The following is a 20,337-nucleotide window of genomic DNA, read 5'->3' as shown; positions in this document are numbered from 1 at the left end:
TCAAAGGAGTTTCAGATTTTTACTGAGCACAATGAGTCTTTGAAGTAAAGCTCCAGTTGGCTATTCCTGTATCTTAAATTCAAATTACTAGAGAATCTCAACTCCCTGGTTGTAGACAGGGGCTCAGAGATAGTCCTACAAAGTGAGGTTCTGGGTACAGTCTGGAGATGTCAGTGTCCCAGAAAGGCCATGTTACGACACTGTCACATATAATTGCATGCTCACATAGGGAGGCAGACATCCTGCTACCATGTAAGAACTTGAATAGAGCAGGGAGAATGAAGAACTTGGAATGTAATTATTAATTGTGGGTAAACAAAGCTCAGCTGGAGTCTTCCTCGATGGACCTTCAAACAGCAGCTTGATTAGCAGAAAATAAGCTTGAAATTCACACTTACTAGCTGGTGGGAGAAGAGGGAGTGGGGCCTAGATGTTCACATGTATACATTTATTTTAAATATAAACACCAGAATGGTGAGCATTTCATCACCACAGAGACATTGTTCTTGCTTGTAGCCATGAAAATGTGACTCTCAGTGTAACCATGTTCCCCTATTTTTACAGCAGTCATACTAACAGTGGGCTTGTCTGTATGAACACTTAGTTTTTGCAATCTGAGGTGTAAATCTTCCTCATGGTAATCATGCATGTGGACCACAAAGCAGCTTAACCTGCAGAGTAAACAGACCAATCGATGGCCTGTCAGTTCTGTGTGCTTCAGTGCATTTGATGCTGACAAACTACTGAGATTGGCCTACCAGAGCCCCTGGACTGACACTTATACTTTTCATCGACTGCTTTTACCCATTCATAGCCTCACTTTACTGTGCTCCTCCTGAAGAAAGCAGCCAGAGTGACCTGGAGTTAATAGAGCAAAGATACATTCACCCTGACTGCAGCTCCTCTGTGCTGCCATTACGTTTTGACTTTATTACTCTTGCAGAAAGTTCATAAGAATGCTGTCAGACCCTGCTGTGTTGTAGCATTTCTTGGCTGCCAGCCACTCATTAAGAGGGTATAAATTGCTGAGCTAGAAATGTTAAGAGGCAATGCTTGTGAGCACTCAGGACTGTTAGAAAAGCAGGCTACTCACTATCGTCTTGCATCTTTCCTGAAAGTGAGAGAATCGACACCGTCTTATCAGCTGAATGAGAGGTTTTAGAGAATAAGCATTTTAATCACTAATGTGTGAATGGCACTATGAAAACGAAAGCATTTACCTGTGTGCTTGTGTATCACTCCCAACACTGCCACCAGAGAGGAATCTGCTGACCCCCATCTTCCCCTTGCTTGCTAGTCTTTTATATTCTCTACCTACTGAACTGAAGTGGTGTCAGCTGAGCCAGTTCACTAGTTTTCCTTTACACAGAGGGCATAGAGGCATGGGATGTGAGATGTTCCAATAATCCAACATCTTGGGTCATTAGCACTAGGGTTAATCCTGTAATTTTCAGGTTTCCTTCCACTAATCATAACAAGTTTTGAGTTAATCTATGTCTGACCGATTTCCAAGTTCCCTGTTCCTTTGGTATTTGTCTTGCTCTCATCCTGCTCTGTGCATCAGGTGTCCTCCAATAGACTGATCCCAACCAGAGTGAATAGAGAGGACTTGAATCCTATTGTAGCAGACTCTGTAGGGTTAGAGAAGCTTGTGAGGATCACACACAGTGCTTGGGCATACCGGGTAGAAAGCTTTTCTGCCCCATCTTGTGCTTCAGAATACTAGTTACTTGACTCCCCCAATTCATGGACTTAGCCTGATGCTAAGGTAGCAACCAAAAAGCAGGGAATAGCATAAACAAGAAAATAGCTGATCCTGAGAAACCTTCAGTGCGTGAAGAGAAATGTGCACACAGACACGCTCTTGCTGAAGTGATAGAGCAGTGCAGAATGTTTTCCTGACTAAATCTAAGGTGTGCTGATCTGACTGAAGGTGCAGGAACCTGGTTAGTGAAGCAGAAAGAAAATTACCATTAATGATGCATTGAATTCAATGCCCAAGCTCCCAAGATTGCTCCATTCTCCTAAAACAGGATACAGGAAATTTCCATTGAAATCAATGGAAGCTGCCCATATTGGCAGTGGAAGAGGGATCCCAGCATTTGGTGAGAGATGTTTGCACTGAACCCTCTTGAAATAGCTGAATGCTCTAATGCACGGATTCTCAAACTGGGGTCATGACTCCAGGTCATGACAGGGGGGAGGGATAGCTCAGTGGTTTGAGCATTGGCTTGTTAAACCCAGGGTTGTGAGTTCAATCCTTGAGGAGGCCATCTAGGGAGCTGGGGCAAAAATTGCGGTTTGGTCCTGCTTTGAGCAGGGGGTTGGACTAGATGACCTCCTGAGGTCCCTTCCAACTCTGATATTCTGTGACTCTTCAGGACTTGTGAGATTGTTATGTGGGGGTTGCGAGCTGTCAGCCTCCACCCCCAAACCCCGCTTTGCCTCCAGCATTTATAATAGTGTTAAATATTTAAAAAAAAAACATTGTTTTATTTTAATTTATAAAGGTGGGGGATGAGGGGGGGTGTTGTCGCATTCAGAGGCTTGCTGTTTGAAAGGGGTCACCAATAGAAAAGTCTGAGAACCAGTGCAAATGCATTGCATTTGACTGATGCAGGCCCAAGATGCTGGAAATTTTGTTCATGGACAGCTGGATTGGACAGCTATTCTGTAGCCCAAGTACCAAGAAAGGCAATGAGCAATTGTAGCAGTCTCACTCAGGATCTGGTATTTGCTGTTGGCTTTGGGCCTGGCTTTTTGGCCATTACCAGGCTTTCTTTGAGTATAAGAACTGGAAAGCTGGCTTTCCCCGCAGTGCTTCACCTTGCTGGGAGTGTACACGCATCTCCACACGGTAGTCAGCCCCAGATTATTGTAGGTTGCAGTGCTGCTGAGGCCAGGCTGTGCTCAGATGCTGTCATTCTGAGGTTTGGATCCAATATCTGTACTGGAATATGAACATTCTCTAAATCAATATAATGTTTTCTCTTGAATACATGCCTCTCATTTTACATCTTAGATCTATTTTATGTTTGATCTATTCTTGCCAGCCACACAACTCCAATGAAACATTGCAGCTTAACTGAAATACCACGAGGGGGCGGCAGTTCTCTTGGTGTCTGTTTTGATGGCAGTATCATAAACGTAGCAGTCACTCAATATTTGTCAATTTAGATCATATTTGAGGCTGACTGCTCTGGCCTAATAAAGGTGCATGAATATTCATAGTGAGAGACCAGTTTGGCCTCGACAAATTAGGGATAGACTATGACTCATTTCCCTAGTGTAGGATATTGCCTCCCTGAGATTCACGAGGAGATTTCTTTCCAATTCCATTACACATGTTCATTGCAATGTGCTAAGGCCGTTGTTTGTTCTTTCATATTGATGTGTAAGCTGCACTCATTTTGCCGATCAGCTGAATGCTAAATCCTTTTGCAAATCCTCACTAATTTTCTCCTTGTACCAAATACATAACTTGCACTGCCATTGACACCAGTGATGAATTTGGCCCCTTGTATCAAATGTTCAGTGCTACATAAAATGAATAGTGCTGGTGAATGTAAAAACAGACTAAGTAGCAGTAGCTGTTTTGTTACTTGTAACGAGCACATAATTTAAGTTTGACAACACTTACATTAAGCCACTTTCCTCTATTCACCTCGGCTGCTTATGTTTATCTTCCAAGGCTTTAGGGTTAGCTCTCCTGGTTCCTGACTTCTTCAATAAAGTACTTTGTCCCTCAGTTCCATCTTAATGGTATTTGCTACTGGTTTATGGCATGGGGATCTCAAATGCCCTGTGCAGCTGCCCTTCTCTTTAATACAGGTACAGCCCTCAGATGCTACAGGTACCAGACTGCAGTGGTCCCTCTGGTGACTCTAGTCAACACTGTTTTATACAAATTGGGTGTAGTCCTTCAGCTCTTGCCCGGTTTGCCAGTGCATTTTACAGTTCAGGAAAGACCTGTTGCTCCAGTCAATAGAGACCTCCTTTTTAATCCACCATATTGACTAAACTGCATAAATGGCATTACCTTTCCAGTGGCTGCTTCCCTTCATAACCCACCCCACCATATGCCCATCTACTCGGAGGAGCATTCGACTGTTTGAATTTTCAAAGAACACAAGATTTTAAACTGATGTGATCAGGGCCTAGATTTTTTTCACTTTTGAATTTAGGATTGTTCTTCTCATGACTGCTTCAGTCTCTGCTCAACTTCCCTGCACCCATCTCCACGATACAGCCTTGTATCTAGCACATGCTTTGCCTCTGTTGGACTGGCTAGTGGTTGGTCCTGCTGGGAAAAGGAAACTGTCAAGTCCTCAGTCACTTCCTGTCACTTGAACTTGGCATGTGTATTGCCGTTCGTGGCATAAGAAGAATATCATCTCTGAATAATGGCTGATATTCAGCTAGTGTCTGTGTTGCTCTCATTGCTTTTCCTTTTACTGTGTGTCTTCCATGCTTTCTTTTATCTTGCCTTTTCCCTCCCCTGTAGCAGCTATAACTGTACTAATCTCTCATTTTAAGGTTTTCATCTCTATATTGCCCTGGGTCCATTCATTTCTTTTGTTAATTAAGAATGCTGTGTTCCTAGTATGCCTGCTATTTAGAGTGGCATCATGAAGAAATATATTTCTCTATTTAAAAAAGACTAATTCATTGGGAGCTCTGGCTTGAGGCACTGAATTTTCACTGACTGAGATCGGGGCTCAAATTCAGCTTGGGTGGCTGAGAGAAGAATTGAGTGGTGATCTCGGAGGGGATGCACGAACACATGCACTTTGGCACGATTGGTAGATGACCAGTCACCAGAGTAGAAGATGCTGCTGTTCAGGGTGGCAGAGTGGTGAGGGACACAGGATGGAATTGTAGGTCTGCAGCAGATGCATTGATAAAACTATGCACGTGCTTTAGTCTTCATATGGGGATGGATGGTACTTGGGTAGAGAGTGAGGCAGATCAGAGGACTGTAAGGTACAGGTTAGCCTTCCCTTTGCTGTTGGAAATAGCTCTGCAGGCTGGAGAGTGTAGGACAGTAGAGGTAGCATGTGTTGCAATCTGTATTTTTAAGATTCCTCTACGCAGCTCTACTACAAGACCCCGCTTCACTACACAAAGCTGTTTTGTTTGGGCAGGAGATCATGTGAAGAGGAAGAGTTCGAGATTCTTAGTTGCCCGGAGCTGCTTTCAAAACCACGGTCCCTGTGGCCAATGAGCCATTGATGTCAAACTCTCTTGTAAGGAAAGTTCAGGTACTGTGTCCAGGGTTACCATGTTTGGCGTTCAAGGACAGCAAGATGGAACGCAGCCTACAAGAGAACGCTGCCATTCTTAATAAAACAGCTATTTGAGTGGGTTTAGCCTGTAGCAGAATGAATGGTGCCTGAGGCTTCCTTTCTAATACTTCAATGTGTTGTCCAGCCTCTTGTGTGCTTTCACATCTCTCCATTTCGCTCACGTTGCTGTTTTTTTTTTTTAGTGCTTGTGAACTAAATTCACACTTGTGGCCTCTTATATCCTTGGTCTGTTTTGTCTGTCTTTCTGTCCACTCTGTCTCACTCTCTGCAGAACCTCCACCAGCTCAAACAGATTCACACCCTGAGGCAGATGAATGAGCAGCTGTTGGCCGAAAACAGGGCCTTGACCCGGGTCATAGCGAGGCTCTCGGCATCCACCGAGCCCCCAGAATCAGAAGAGCTTTAGCTTCTTCCCCTCCAGTTCACCTCGCCTCCTTTCTCTATTCCAGGCAGGTCTTTACTGTTGTTGTCTGAACTGTCCCTTGCCCCTTTTAACTCTTCATGAAGGTGTTTGGTAAGCCTGTGGCTCAAAACACAGCATGTGGCAAAGGGGTGATGGGCCAAGGATTCCCCCCACCCACTCTTAAAAAAAACCAACCTTCCAGCATGACATAGTTCTGTGTTTGAACCCAAAGTTTTACACTGCATTTGGCTTCTCTGCTCTTTGCCCCACTTTGGAGCAAATGCTGGCCTCATCGCTTTTGCAAATCACTCATACTCCAGGGATGCAGTTTCCATGTGTGGGCTTGGGATTGGAGAGCATAGTCTTGTGTAAATAGAAGACTTCAAACCCCCCGTCCCACCCTCCACACACACACACTTTCTCAAAAACTGCTCAGCAAAGAACACAGTAGGGGCTGGAATGGATAACAAACTGCTACTCAAAACCGGGATATTTGTCCTCATGCTCTCCTGAGACTCTTAATACTGATAAATGGACGTGTTACTCGTTTTCTAAATTCCAGTAAGTTTGCCAGCACTGTCCATTATATCTTAAAGGGGAGCATTTATTGCAGAGTGTAATTGATCATACCATTATGAGTTGTATTATGAGTTGTTCTTATTTCACCTTGGTATAGCTGTATCAGAAGTCAATAGCTAGCAACGAATACTCACTGCCTGTAACTCCAGGATTATCTAAAGTCAGAGTTAACGTCCTCCTGGGGAGTTTGTGAATAAGCATTACATGTCTTAAATGCATCCGATGAAGTGAGCTGTAGCTCACGAAAGCTTATGCTCAAATAAATTTGTTAGTCTCTAAGGTGCCACAAGTCCTCCTTTTCTTTTTGCGAATACAGACTAACATGGCTGCTACTCTGAAACACGTCTTAAATGAGAGAGCTGTTAATAAAAGTCTGGCACTTAGCAGTTGAAAGCTGTGTTCTTTTTAACTTTACTTGTACAAGGAAACAGTTTGTCCCCCTATGTGTTTTGAAGGGCATGCTTTGACTGGGACTTTAATGCAGCATTTACAATATGTTTAAAGGTTAACATGAGCAGGTAGGAGGCATGCAAGATGCATTTGCTTTTTTCACAATTGTTAAATTTACTGCAGAGCAATTACTGTTTGAAAGCCCCAAAGTTGTCTGTTTCGATCAGCTTTCCTCATCACATGCCAGGCAGTTAGGTCTCTTCTGTTGTGCTTTTTCTTGCTCAATGTTAAAATTAAGAAGTAAAAAAGTAAATCCTAACTGTCCCCTTCAAGCCCCTGTCAGTCTTGTGCAAGGTTAGTTCAGAGGTACGTGGGCACACTCAGATATAACTAGGGAGGCAATGTGTTCCAGCTCTTGGAGCTAGGAGACTTAACCGTATTAGAAATAAGGTACAAATCTTTAACAGTGTGGGTGATTAATCACTGGGAGAAACTACCAAGGGAAGGGGTGGAGTCCCCATCTCTTGAGATCTTCAGATCAACACTGGATGTCTTTCTGGAAGATGCACTTCAGCTAAACCAAAGTTTAGGCTCAGTACAAGCACACCTGGGCAAAATTCTCTGGCCTGCATAACAGGATGTCAGACTAGATGATCTAGTGGTCCCTTCCTGGCTCTGCCACTGACTCATTTATCACCTTAAACAGGGAACCGAACCTCAGTTTCCCATTTGGAAAATGATGGTTACCCTCCTTTTTAAAGTACCTTGATCAACGAACGAAAACTGATAAGTATTTTTATCCCCATTAACCACTACATATGCCAGGGTGACAGTGCCATTTCTCAAAGGGTTTTATTTAATTTTCAAAAAATCCCCATCCCTTCGAAAGGTCGCCATCATTTTCTCTTTCCAGTCACACCCTCACTTGTATCTGACATGTGACAGATAAGTGAAGTGCATATGCAATACTTTAACACATAGGATTCGCTTTACCATCTTGTTACATCAGTCAAACAACGCTGGAAGGGATGGCCTAAGGACTGAATTCCCACTGCTGTGTTGGTTCCACTCATTTTGGTATTGTATTGACCATAAAAATGTTTGTGTCTAGCTTACTTTACAAAACTCCAGTTTCCTTTACAGTGAAACAAATAGGGAACCAGTACATTCAGCAAGTAAGGGGAGGGGGGATGGTATTTTAAAAGCTTGGCTTTCTGCAGTCATGTCTGTTCTACTTTCAGAAGCTCCCTTGGGAGTAGTTGATTTCTTTGTGCAGGGCTGAATCTTTTTAAAAGTACTTTATGAATGCAACTTTAACAATAAAACGATTCATAGATTCATAGATACTAAGGTCAGAAGGGACCATTCTGATCATCTAGTCCAACCTCCTGCACAGCGCAGGCCACAGAATCTCACCCACCCACTCCTATGAAAAACCTCACCCATGTCTGAGCTATTGAAGTCCTTAAATCATGGTTCAAAGACTTCAAGGAGCAGAGAAGCCTCCCTCAAGTCAACCATGCCCCATGCTACAGAGGAAGGCGAAAAACCTCCAGGGCCTCTCCAATCTGCCCTGGAGGAAAATTCCTTCCCGACCCCAAATATGGCAATCAGCTAAACCCTGAGCATATGGGCAAGATTCCCAGCCAGATACCCAGGAAAGAATTTTCTATAGTAACTCAGATCCCATCCATCTAATATCCCATCTCAGGGGATTTGGCCTATTACCCTGAATATTTAAAGATCAATTACTTACCAAAATCCCATTATCCCATCATACCATCTCCTCCATAAACTTATTGAGTAGAATCTTAAAGCCAGATAGATCTTTTGCCCCCACTGCTTCCCTTGGAAGGCTATTCCAAAACTTCACTCCTCTGATGGTTAAAAACCTTCGTCTGATTTCAAGTCTAAACTTCCTGGTGGCCAGTTTATACCCATTTGTTCTTGTGTCCACATTGGTGCTGAGCTGAAATAATTCCTCTCCCTCTCCTGTATTTATCCCTCTGATATATTTATAGAGAGCAATCGTATCTCCCCTCAACCTTCTTTTAGTTAGGCTAAACAAGCCAAGCTCCTTAAGTCTCCTTTCATAAGACAAGTTTTCCATTCCTCGGATCATCCTAGTAGCCCTTCTCTGTACCTGCTCCAGTTTGAATTCATCCTTTTTAAACATGGGAGACCAGAACTGCACACAGTATTCTAGGTGAGGTCTCACCAGTGCCTTGTATAACGGTACTAAAACCTCCTTATGTCATTCTTACTGGTGTAATAAATTGCCAAACCTTGGTGGACCTTGCTTGTAAAACGTGGCCAAGGTCCGAGCTCCTGTAAGCAGTGAAGATTGAAACACAGCTATGTAACCTCTTCACTCCTTTTGGGAACCCATGACAGATTTATCTGTTCCCGAACCAGGAGACACCAACTGGAGAGTCCCTGGTAGCCATTTGGGTTTGTTCAAGACTTCACAATACACCAAACAGAGATGTAGAGAGGACACCAGCTTCTGGGAAGTATTGCTTGTCTGGAAACTGAATCCTGACATGCAAAGAGGAACCAATGTGATTAAACTGCCTAGGTGTGTTAACTTGACAGTTTGTATATGGCAGTGCTGAGTCTTGCTTGGGCTGCAAATTGAGTTGGAAGGCAGGAGAGAAGCACCCAGATACCAAATGCTTTCCCTGTGTCACATGGTCTCTTGGGACTACAGTGATGTACAGTATTTTCCATCCACCTAACAGTGGCAAGTTAGTTTTTTTTATTGGTAAAATTGACCTATTGCTTAAATTCCAATAAAAATACTCCAAACAAACGCTTGCCTTTCAAACCAACACACAGCCCACCAGCACAACCATTCAAAACAAAACAAAAGATCACTTGTTAAATCCCCACTCTACCCTTGCAACCCACAACCACGTTACGTGCACCTCCTGTCCTCATACAAGCAGGCAGCCTTTAACTCAGACAACATGGCATGGCTACATTCTCTTTGGCATGTTGAATGTCATTGTGCAGTGGTAGACATTTGTGCGGGCAGTGTAGATTTGTAGTTGTTTAAGCATGCTTTGTTGGCTTCACTGTTAATGAAGGGAATTGCTTAAGTGGAAATAGTGTGTAATAGTGTGTTTCACTTTTGGGAGTTGTCTGTTGACAGCAGTGTTAATGTAGGTGATCTAATGAGGAAGTAGGGTTGTTGTTTTTCCAGTATATTTGTGGTATGAGCTGAGTTTGCATGTAATCTAGTGAATTCTTGGCTCCTGATGGGTGTGCTGGATTGTCCGCACTTGAGCCAAATCAACCAATTCTTAAAGATTTGTGATTTTGCTTGGGGGACTTTTCCCAGGTTTTTAAAGTCCATTTGGACATTGATATTAATTGACATGGATAACTTATCAGTGTTGCCTATCATTGTTCTCACCCTATCCAGTTTTCAACCGATTGTGGCAACCATGAGTCCAGCTATCACAGCTTTAGTCTATACCAGTGTGATCCATGAGAATTTTTTTGTAGCACAGCTTAATGTAGACAACACTAATCTTGTTGGATGTAAACTGCCCTGTCCTCTATCTGGAATTTCTGACTTGGCCATTTAAAGTTGACCTGCAAGGGGAAAAATGGGTTTGTGCCTCTTTCAGCTCTGTGTGGCGGCACCTGGAAGGCTTTAAACAAACATACGGTTTACCCCAGAGGACTGGTGCACTGACATCCCAAGAGGGGAAGGGAAGAGTCTGCCACTGTTTTGATTTTTAACACGTGTTAACTGAAATTACTAATGAACATTGTACAGGAAGGAAGGATTTGCTTTGTCAGTGTCTTCCTCACTCCTTCAGGTGCAGTATGAAAGCTTGCAATACACAGCCCTGAGATCCTCCAGAAAAGTCAGGGATGACCAGACTTGCGTCTGATTTTTTTTTTTTTTACTAAGGGCTTGTCTACACTTATCCAGGGATCGACGCATTGGTGGTCAATTTAGCGGATCTGGTGAAGACCTGCTAAATCGACCACAGATTGCTCTCCCGTCTACTCCTTACTCCACCGGATCGAGAAGAGTAGAGGGAGTCAACAGGAGAGCATAGTGTGGATGCTATTAACATAAACCTTTCCGGTCTCCTTTGTCTATCATAAAGAGGCAAAAACAGGGCACGCGCGTAACTTTCTAAAAATACTTCAGGTCACCCTCAAAGTCAGTCTGTCAGTTGTAACTAGCCTTTGGCAATCTATTCACGATCTGATGGTCAAGCTCTAAAATGATTCCCCCATCCTAGCCCTGCCTTTGTCCTGCTGCTTCACCAATTTCGTGTAGTGCTGGCGTCACTTTAAGAAAGACTGCTGTCTCTGAACTTCCCACTCTGGGTCCTTTGGCCCGTCCCTGCGTTGTCATTCCAAAGAGCTGCCTCTGTGGCCACACCTGCTCCCATCTCTTGAAAGGGCTGATCAAAATTGCAGAGGGTTTTGGAAAATCTCATAAGTGTGCTAACTGCCCCCAGCAAGCAGCAGATGGGAAGTGTTTGGTACTGAAAGCACTCCATGCTCATCCTCTGTCATTCCAGCTTGAGAAGCATGTGAGCTGAGTCTCCTGAACTTCCGTAATTCAGCATGTCTGTTCCTTCCCACTGGCCGCTGGCTTCCATTAGCCTGGTGAGGCTTTTGTGACGGTAACAATGAGCCGTGTAACCCTTGCCCTGCCTTTGTCTTTGTACAGGTTTTGACAGAGCTGAAGTCAGACAATCAGAGGCTGAAAGATGAAAATGGAGCACTCATCCGTGTCATCAGCAAACTCTCCAAGTAGGAAGTCGGAGGGAAGGAAGGAAGGAGGGGCTTTTGTGCACAAGCTGCCAACCCTGCCACCCAACCCCCAACCACCTCTTACCCTCCAATCAAAAGTACAGCAAGCCTTTCAGCTGTGGGAACAATGCGCCTCGCACTCCCCCCATCCCGTCCCCTCATTGTACATTCCCTTAGCACCCCTCTGAATGCACCCCCCGGCCATTTTATTATTTTTAATTTAAGCATGTCGTGGTATCTTGGACATTTTACTCAAGGGGAAAAGAAACATGCAAACTGGGTTTGAGCTGCCAAAACTTCTTGCCACAAACCCAGCCTTGTCCACATTGGACTCCAGTCAGGAGCAGAGAAGCTTCTACTGTAATAAGTGATACAGAAATGACTCTGTCAAAGTGATCCAACGGGTCCAGAACCTTTGTAGCTGGGGCGGGCGATATGAGCGGGAGCTGTTACGCTGAGGATGTACGTCAGCTGCCCACTTGGCATTGGGGAGTCCGGTTACAATGTGATGCTGTGAAAGCCACGAGGGCTTGTTTCTGTGACAGACTGTGATGACAGCTGCTTTGCACGGAGACTCTGTTCTCCTATCGTCCCAGTAGCTGACTCTATTTAATGTACGATTTTAAATCTGTTTGCTATCTTCATTTCTGAATCCCAGTTTCAGACCCCCCTCTTTGCCCATGCTTTGTTTCTGCAGCCCAGGTGATCATGGGTCGCTCTGTACTCCTTCCACAGTTGCTCTCAGTTACTATCCAGGTAATAGCATCTGCTAATTGCATCTAGGCTCTCTCCTCTTGGGATAAGATTCGTCGCTGATATTGGCCGGGGTCTCTGATGAAGGAGAAACTGAAGCAGCAGAAGTCACCTGCTGCCCTCACATGCACATGTAACAAATCTGGGTGTGAATATCCAGCAGGGAGGTACGCATGCACAAGTAACTAACCCCCATCTTCTTCCACTAGCAACAGGATGAGCATTTGTCTGTTAGTGTTACTTACAGGATAGCACCCTGCAAAGTACTCGGAGCAGATGTCTGGTGTATTTTCATTTCCAACAAGAGCAAAAATGAATGAAAATACAGGTGTATTTTGAGCTGGTTTTAAAGGGGATGAGGATGGAGAGGCTGTATTTGACTACGAAAAGGATAGCCCGGCCTTTGATGGCAAATCCTAACACAGCTAATACAGCAAGGTTGAGAAACCTTAAGCAATGATCAGTTGCCAGCTGCATGTCATTAGCGGGTTCAACTGTTTTCATTTAATAGCAGCCAGAATGAGCCAGTGTGGGGTGTGTACTGGTAACCAGATCTGTGGGGTAAACTGTTTTGATTGCTGGAAGCTAGCAACAGGATTTGACTTGGATGAAAACCTCAAAGGACTTTCATGTCCTGTGTACTTAGAACAATTTGGAAGTGTTCACTTCCAAGGGCATTAAGAAGGTGACTCCTCCAGATGTTACACACATCTCTTTCTAGCTTCCAGTGGAAGCCGGGCATTAACTTAACACATCTGCTGAGCTTACTGTTAGAGGACTACTTGTGGTGGGTTCAGGAAGGGATCCTCCTTGTTTAGAGATTGCAGTGCTGGCGTGGATGATGCGAGTCTAGCCACTATGTTGACAGGGACAGATTAGTAACTTGAACATGGACATTATTCTCATCATTGCTCAACAGGGTAAAGTCTAACTCTGTCTTTAGCATCTCGGTTATTGCTTCAGCAGGTGTGGGCCTGAGGCAGAGTTTCTTATCTCCCTTCCATTTTTTTGTATCCAAAACTTTGTTTTGCATCCACCATCCTCTCAGCTGAGCAGGATGACAAGACCCACTTCGGAGCCTCAGTGCTACCCCTCAGTTGGCCAGTGGCATCACTCGTGGGTGACATGAGACACCACTTTTCCTCCTAATGCATTGAGTTGTTGCTACTGCAACACATCTAGTCTGGAGGGGAAGAGATCAGAACCAATAATGGCACCTCGGCCTTCTGCATACTGCTGTCTCCGAGCCAGGGATCCATTTTATTCCTTCTAGAATTTCATAGCATCAGGAATTAAAATGGGGCAAATGCTTATCTGGTTAATTCCTCACACCTTTTCCAAGCGCTGCTCTCCTCTTGTAAGCAGTTGTTCTCTGGGGTTTTCCCCATCCCCCTGGAATTTTCATTTCATGGCCCACTTCTTGCTTCAGATTTGGACTGTTAAGTCTAGATGTGACAGGAGCTTGCTCACTTCCTATGTATATGGAGGTAGAGGTTCTACACCTGTCAGTGGGCTACTGAGAGCAATGCCTTTCAGGTGGCTGGTATGCTATTACGAGTCTCTCATCAACATGTTTTCCATTGGACAAGAACCACTGTCTGTTTTTTCAACCCATTCTGCAGTATTCCGTTCTGCACTACGAGTTTGCCACTACCTACCTGGACCATTAAAAAGACTAAATTCAGGGAATCTTTCTTCTTTACTGCACTTGATCCTAACGAAGAACTGCAATAGGTAATATGGGATGCAAGAGGCATGAATCTCATGTAGTACCATGCGAAGCCGAGACATTTTAAATTAGGTGTCTGTTTAGTACTAGGTTTATCATCCTAATCTCTGTCTAGGTTAGAACTCAGACCATGACTAGCCAGAGCGACAAGCGCTTCATTGTAATACAGTGCTGTTGTACACCAACTCGGTCAGAATGTTCCTTGGGCTCAGTTGACCTTTGCTGACTTATCTATCCCACTGAGGAGATACGATGCGAGACACATGGCTTTCTACGCTCAAGGCTGAGTGCATAGAAAGCAGTTTTTAAAAAATGTTTCCTATTTTAATTCATAGCATTTGCCAGAGATCTCCCCTAGAATGCACGAGAGCTTTTTCCAAGCAATTGCTTGGGGGTGAACCCATTTTTATCCAAGAAACTTATCATAACTTGTAGCTGCAGTAGCTGAGGGACAGTTTTAATGTGCTTCTTAATTTATATAGCAGGCTTTCCTGGTAAATTATTTTCCCATAACAAGCAGAATTCACGCCTGTCTTTTTAACTGGCAGTGAAAACTAGAGAAGTGTTTCTTCTAGATAAAAATTGCTCTGTTTTTTTTGGCATGCAAGGGTTAGATTTTAGCCAGGTTGTATGCAAGGATGACCTAGCATTACAGTGACTCCTAGAATTTTCTCTGTCAAATAGAAATTTGGTGAGGAGGAAAATGTGGAAGTTTAGATCTGTGTGTTCTACACGCACTTGGGAAAGGTGGAAAGTGCAGGGTTTGTATGAGGATTCTGTTTAAATTGAGAGAGGAGTCTTCTGCCTCTTACAGCTACTTCCCCACCCACAAAAGACTTACATCAAAGCTGAACTTCAGAAATACTCTTGCATCGTTTGAAATGCTTGCATATCTCTTATAAATCCTTATGCTGCAAGCTCTGGGCAACTCTACCTTTGACTAGCTGGACCATGGAGGTAACAAAGGACCACAGACATAACCTGAAAGGAGGAAGAAGTGTTCTTGAGCGTGGACTCGGGTTTCAGTTTCATTGCTCACAAATTGCAAAACTAGGGTTTATAGAAGTGGGAGCAGGTCTGTTAGTCAAAGGTGAGTTTTGGGTGAAATCAAAGGCTTGCTAAGAGATGTACCTGGGGTGTTGGAGTTTGCAAAACGTGCTCTCCACTTGCATAGGGAATGTAGCTAGTCTTGAAAGCTGCCAACGTGGGACGGATTTGGAGTGATTGACTGTATTGGCTGGAGATTAAGGTGGGTGTTCATATTTTTGAGTAAATGTGAATGAATTGGAGGTCATTGCATGGGAGTGACCTCTGAGCTATTAAAGGACAAAGCATTTTTTAAAAAGAGAACAGAAGCAAAGCTGAGTCTGTATAGGATAGGTGTATTGTCAGTGTGGCTTCAGTTCTGTTACACCGTATGACTGGAGATTTTATCTAATGGATATTGATGTGCAACAGTAGTGACAGCAGCTCTCTGTACCAATATTGATCTGCTGTGTGTTGAAGTAGTGAATTGATTAGTCTACAGAGCAGGCCAAATGTGCCTCAGCCAATCAGAGAGCAACTTATCTGCAGTGGTGCAGGTTTTTATAAGCATACTGCACTCTTACGAATAAGGTGGTTTCAGACTGGTTAAGGGTTTCTGTATCTTTTTAGTTTTGATCAGTGAATGTCGGCCATACAGAAATCGGATTGGCTGGCACAGTCTCCGGGTAATTTTACAGCACTTCCATTTCATCACAAAGTGCTGTAGATAGTACCCAGTTGGTTTGGGCTTTCACTAGCCAGTACAGGTCTTTCTCCCTTACAGCTGTCAGTCATAAGACAAGACACTGGAGCATGACCAATAATCAATCAGTTGTCAAAGTGCATGCGACACAGCTATTGTACTACTGTCTTTGAATTGTAAAGTGTCTGTTGGTGAAAGGTCAGTTCAGTCCCAACTCTGTTTGGAAGGACCTGATTTAAAGGAGTCAGGATTATGTCCATTGTGGAAATGTGTCTCAGAATGAAGTCTGCTAATCTGGGCTAGTGACTATTGTGCTCGAGTCTAGATGGTGGGAAGCAAGTTAGGTCGTTTTCAAAGCCATTCTGTACAAAGCTTGTCAATCCATAACACATCTCAGCCCCCTGCAGGGGAAAGGACGTTCCAACCCTGATTCTACCCATCATTCTTGGGGATGAGCAAGCTGGTAAGAACTTCACCATGTTTGCATGGTTGAAGAAATCTTGCCATTGCTAATAGAGGACATTCTCCTTGCTGACTGCAATATCTAGGGCGAGTCTCCAGCACCCGATAACCTAGACTTCATCTCTGAGGGCCTTTCTTGGATTTGTCTGATTCGTCCATCAGCTAGGTAGAGCCTCTAACTTCCAAGGAGTCTCAGGCCATGCTTTGAAATGCTGGTCATGTTATACATGTGCTTTAAAGTTTCCACTTTTCTTCTTTCCTGTCCTCCTCTACCAAATGCCAAAGGCCGTAGCTCCTATTGTTTTTTCTAGGCTATTGCACTGCTGATATGTTCATAGTGCTTAGATGTTATCTCCTTCTTTCTGGCTCTGAAGGGACAGCCCGAAAAATTCCAAGTGACCTCGCTGGGATAAATCAAGTGCAGATTTGCACTGAGCCAGCAAAGGGGGTATCCTTACCACGATCGGGTGTTGAAAACAAATCTATGTCTGGGATCTTTGTGGTGCTGAGCAGAATTCAGAGGTGGTCCACAAAATATGGCTGTGTAGAAAAGGTATGTGTTCTCAACCATACAGACCTTCCTTAATTCAGAGCCACCAGCATCGGTGTTTAGGGTTGCTTAGTTTCTTATCTTTGGCAATAACTTACTGAAGAAATGCTCCCTTTTGCTAGCTAGTGATCAGGTCGTTTGATGCATCAGGGAGTTCTCTTGCATAGACTTGTCCAGAGCCCATTTCAGAGGGAGGAGGAGTTTTCTTGCCCCCAGTCTGAGGTTCACCTGCAATTGTTCTGGGGTAAAAGGGATCTGGTAGTGACTGATCACTACCTGTAAATGCAGGCTGTGGAAGGCCTCTGTCTGCCTGCTGTTGCTGTTAACAGGCTGATAAGCCATACTAGACTGCAGGAAGGCAAAGAGAATGAAGACTGTCCGAGCTTTGCAGCTGTCATTGGTGAGAGGAATCTCTGAAGCTGGAATTCTTGTCCGACACTTCCAAATCAACTCTGGCTGTATTCATGATCCTTTGTTTTGCAGTAGGTTCACTTTTTCCATACTTCCATCTTGGTTATACCCCTTCCCTTCGGACTGTTACCATCCAGAAGCACAGAGCAGCTCCTGAAGCAGTTTGGAATCAGTATTTCTCCTCAACTCTCTCTGCTTTCGCTGCCCTCTGAAAAGACGAATTGATGTGGGAGCTGAAGTGGGTTCTAGCTTAGAAAGTAAAATGGCCAAAAAAAAAAAAATTGAAATAGGGTTGGAAAAAATCCACAGTGCTAATTTCCTGAATGACTGCTTAGCTCACTGCAGTGTTTGTAGTTAGACCTATCTTTGAGGTACTGAGGAGTCTCCAACCCCTGGGAGCATCCCATGAGCAGTTCATAGAAGGCTGCGCCTGAAATTCAGACCAGATTTAGGGTTGATTCTTCTTCCTCCTTCAGTCTCTTTACCATAAAGGCCAATCCCCTAATTCTGCCTGGGGTGAGAATTGGTTACTTGATTGATGTGGTTCTTTAAATAGTTCCCTGGCCAATGCTCTGGCTGCAGCAGGGCAAAACACCTGGTGAGCTTCGTTTTCTGGAGCATATCCTGTCGAGGAAGCCAGATGTTTGCCAGGGAGTGTGCTTGCCCCTCGAACGCTAACCCTTGGAAGAGATGAATTGACTGTGGTGTTGGTGCGTCACCTTTCCAAGCAGTAAGAGTGCTGTACTTACCTTTCGTAAGGAGAGTTTTACAGTTCATTGTAAATACACTACTTGGAGAAAGCTTATGAAATGGTGGGGAAGAATGTATTTTTATGCAACTTTGAGTGGCCTTTCAAACCATGAGACGAATGATTTGTTTTACTGGTGGTTGTTATATAGTATTATGTGTTTGAAAGTTTGGGAATAATATTCACAGCTATATGATGCTTGTAAACACAACAGTATTTATAAATGGATAAAATAAAACAGTGTTTTAACTTTTGCCTCTTAGTCTGTCTAGCAGGGTGTGGAATGGTGACTATGTACGCATACAGACCTGATGATTCCCCCCACAGTCAATGAGACACACGGTAGGGCAGAATTGGGATGGGTCTTTCCCTTCTGCTGAGCCTCTTACATTAAAGATGAAGTTAAAAGTACGGAAAACGTTCTGTCCCCTTTATCACTCTCGTGTCTCAAAGGCTTACCAGAAATTTCCTTCTGGTTTTGTTTTTTTGCATTAGAAATACCTGGTCCTGACTCACTTGAGGGCAGGACAAACTTCAGTTCTGGCTTCAGCCCATTGTGACCTCCCTGGGGAAGACTGATTCATTTTTTGTTGTTTAATTTGATCTGGGGTAACTGACCAGTTTGTCTGTGTGTTTATAAAAAGGCTTCCAGAGCATTATATTGGGAGCACAGTTATTCTTGTTCAGTAACGTTCTACTAATGAACAGTCGGGTCCAGTTCCCCAGTGAAAAGAGGGGAGTGAGATCATAGTCATTTTGATTTTTCTGTCGTTAAACAAAGCCCAACTTCTTACAACCAAAGGCCCTTAGAAACTCCCTCCATCCATAAACTAGTAGCAAAGAGCACTAGTTCACCTTTAACAGTAAGATATGTGATTGAGCTATGCACCATAAGCAGCTTCAAGGACAACCTCTGCAAAGCAGCTGCTCAGACCCTGCATACAAGGTGGTAAGAAGAGTGAGAAATGCTCGAGTTTGGGGGGAGTGGGAGAAATAGACATGGAAAAGGTGGAAACCCATCCCTTACTTTTGGGGTGAAAGTGGGACTGGGGCCAGGCCTAAATGACAGTACGGCTGTTATTCAGTGGGGAGAGGACAGACATAGGAACACATACAAGGGAGTGAAATGGCAGCCGTCAGTTATTGACTGTGGAATCAGGTGGAGCAATGAAGCTTAAGGGGAACATGCAGCAGTTCCCAGAGGTGTCCCATCTTTGCATCAGCTCATGGCAGTTTGCACCCTGCACTAGGATGTTCATTAGCATGAGGAGATGGGCCACTAGCCAAGCTTTATTGGCCTGTCCCTTTTAAATACACCTCCACACTTCCAGCGGTAGGACCCTGCCTTTCTCCCCATCCAGCCCCCTGGGTCTAGATTAGACCATGACAACTTATCAGCATAACAAACACTTTCAAACCCAGGTTCCTAAAAATCCACGGGGAGGGACCTTAATAAAAGCAGCCTGGTTCTCAGAAGTGCTGAGTGCCTGCAGCTCCCATTGTCTGCAGTGGGATTTGTGGATGCTTGGCAAATTAGCAAATCAGGCTGCTATTTTTGTGCCCTAAATATGGATTTAGACACCTGGGTTTGCAAGTGGGGACCAGTAGCATTCAACTCATATTTGTGCTAAGTGATTCCCAATTGATTACTGGTTTCCATCCCCCTCCTCCTTCCCTGCCAGTTCTTTTCTCCCTCCCTGGAGTGTCTGCATCCCGTTTTATTTTGCTTCTATCTCCTCCTCTTGTATCTCCCTTTTCCTTCCCTTCCACTTGCTTTCTCCCGGTTCCTTTTTCCACTGGAAATGTTCCTGCCACTCATGAGGTTGAAGAATTCGTCACAAGGCTGCATATGTTTGGCTTAGGGAGCCAGCATGCTGGTTACAGGCTACTTTTGCTGAGGGTTTTCATACCGTGAGGTTACCTCCCTCTTCTGATACTGAGGTATTGGAGTAAACCGTGCAGTACTGCCAACCCCACATGCTCAAAAGTCATGAGCCTCAACAATTTGAGATAAAAAAAAAATTCTTCAGTGTCTATTTACCTTCTGTTTTTGGAACCTTTAGGGCATCCTGTTTTCAAGCCTTTCTGTCCATGAAGGCTAGAAACAAAAGCTGAGCTGCTTGCATGATCACAAGACTCCAGAAGCTTGGGCTTTAAAACAACAAATATCATGATAAAACTGCAAGAGTTGGCAATGGTGTCCATGTGCAGAGGTACTGCTGGGTCCAGGATCTCCCCCTGGCCTGGAGAACTCTGGATATGTCTGCACTGCAGTCTGTGCAGACACACCTGAGCTAGTTTTGATCTAGCTAGCTCCAATAACAATAACAGTAAAGCTGCAGCAGCATAGATTTCAGCACAGGTTGTCCAGGCTTGTCCAGGATACATCATACCTGGTTAGCTAGCCCATCTGAAGTCCATCCTGCAATGGCTTTGCTGCTGTTGGTATCTGAGATGGTAAGGCTAGCTGAGATATGTATGTGCTGCAGTCA

General features: G+C 44.1%; 1 protein-coding gene across 8 annotated transcripts in view; it reads left to right on the top strand.

Annotated features, from left to right (window-relative positions):
- Positions 1-18,099, top strand: part of PPP1R12B (protein phosphatase 1 regulatory subunit 12B) — a 166,739-nt gene extending 148,640 nt beyond the window's left edge. For all 8 annotated transcript variants that reach the window (XM_043500641.1, XM_038379522.2, XM_038379521.2 and 5 more), the window contains one exon: positions 11,381-18,099. In XM_043500641.1, coding sequence (XP_043356576.1) covers positions 11,381-11,467 — 87 coding nt within the window. In that variant the 3' untranslated portion in view covers positions 11,468-18,099. The remainder of the gene's footprint in view (positions 1-11,380) is intronic.
- Positions 18,100-20,337: the final 2,238 nt, after the last annotated feature.

Source organism: Dermochelys coriacea, chromosome 21 (assembly GCF_009764565.3).
Source record: "Dermochelys coriacea isolate rDerCor1 chromosome 21, rDerCor1.pri.v4, whole genome shotgun sequence".
Lineage (NCBI taxonomy): Eukaryota > Metazoa > Chordata > Testudines > Dermochelyidae > Dermochelys > Dermochelys coriacea.
This window is presented reverse-complemented; position numbering and strand designations above follow the sequence as displayed.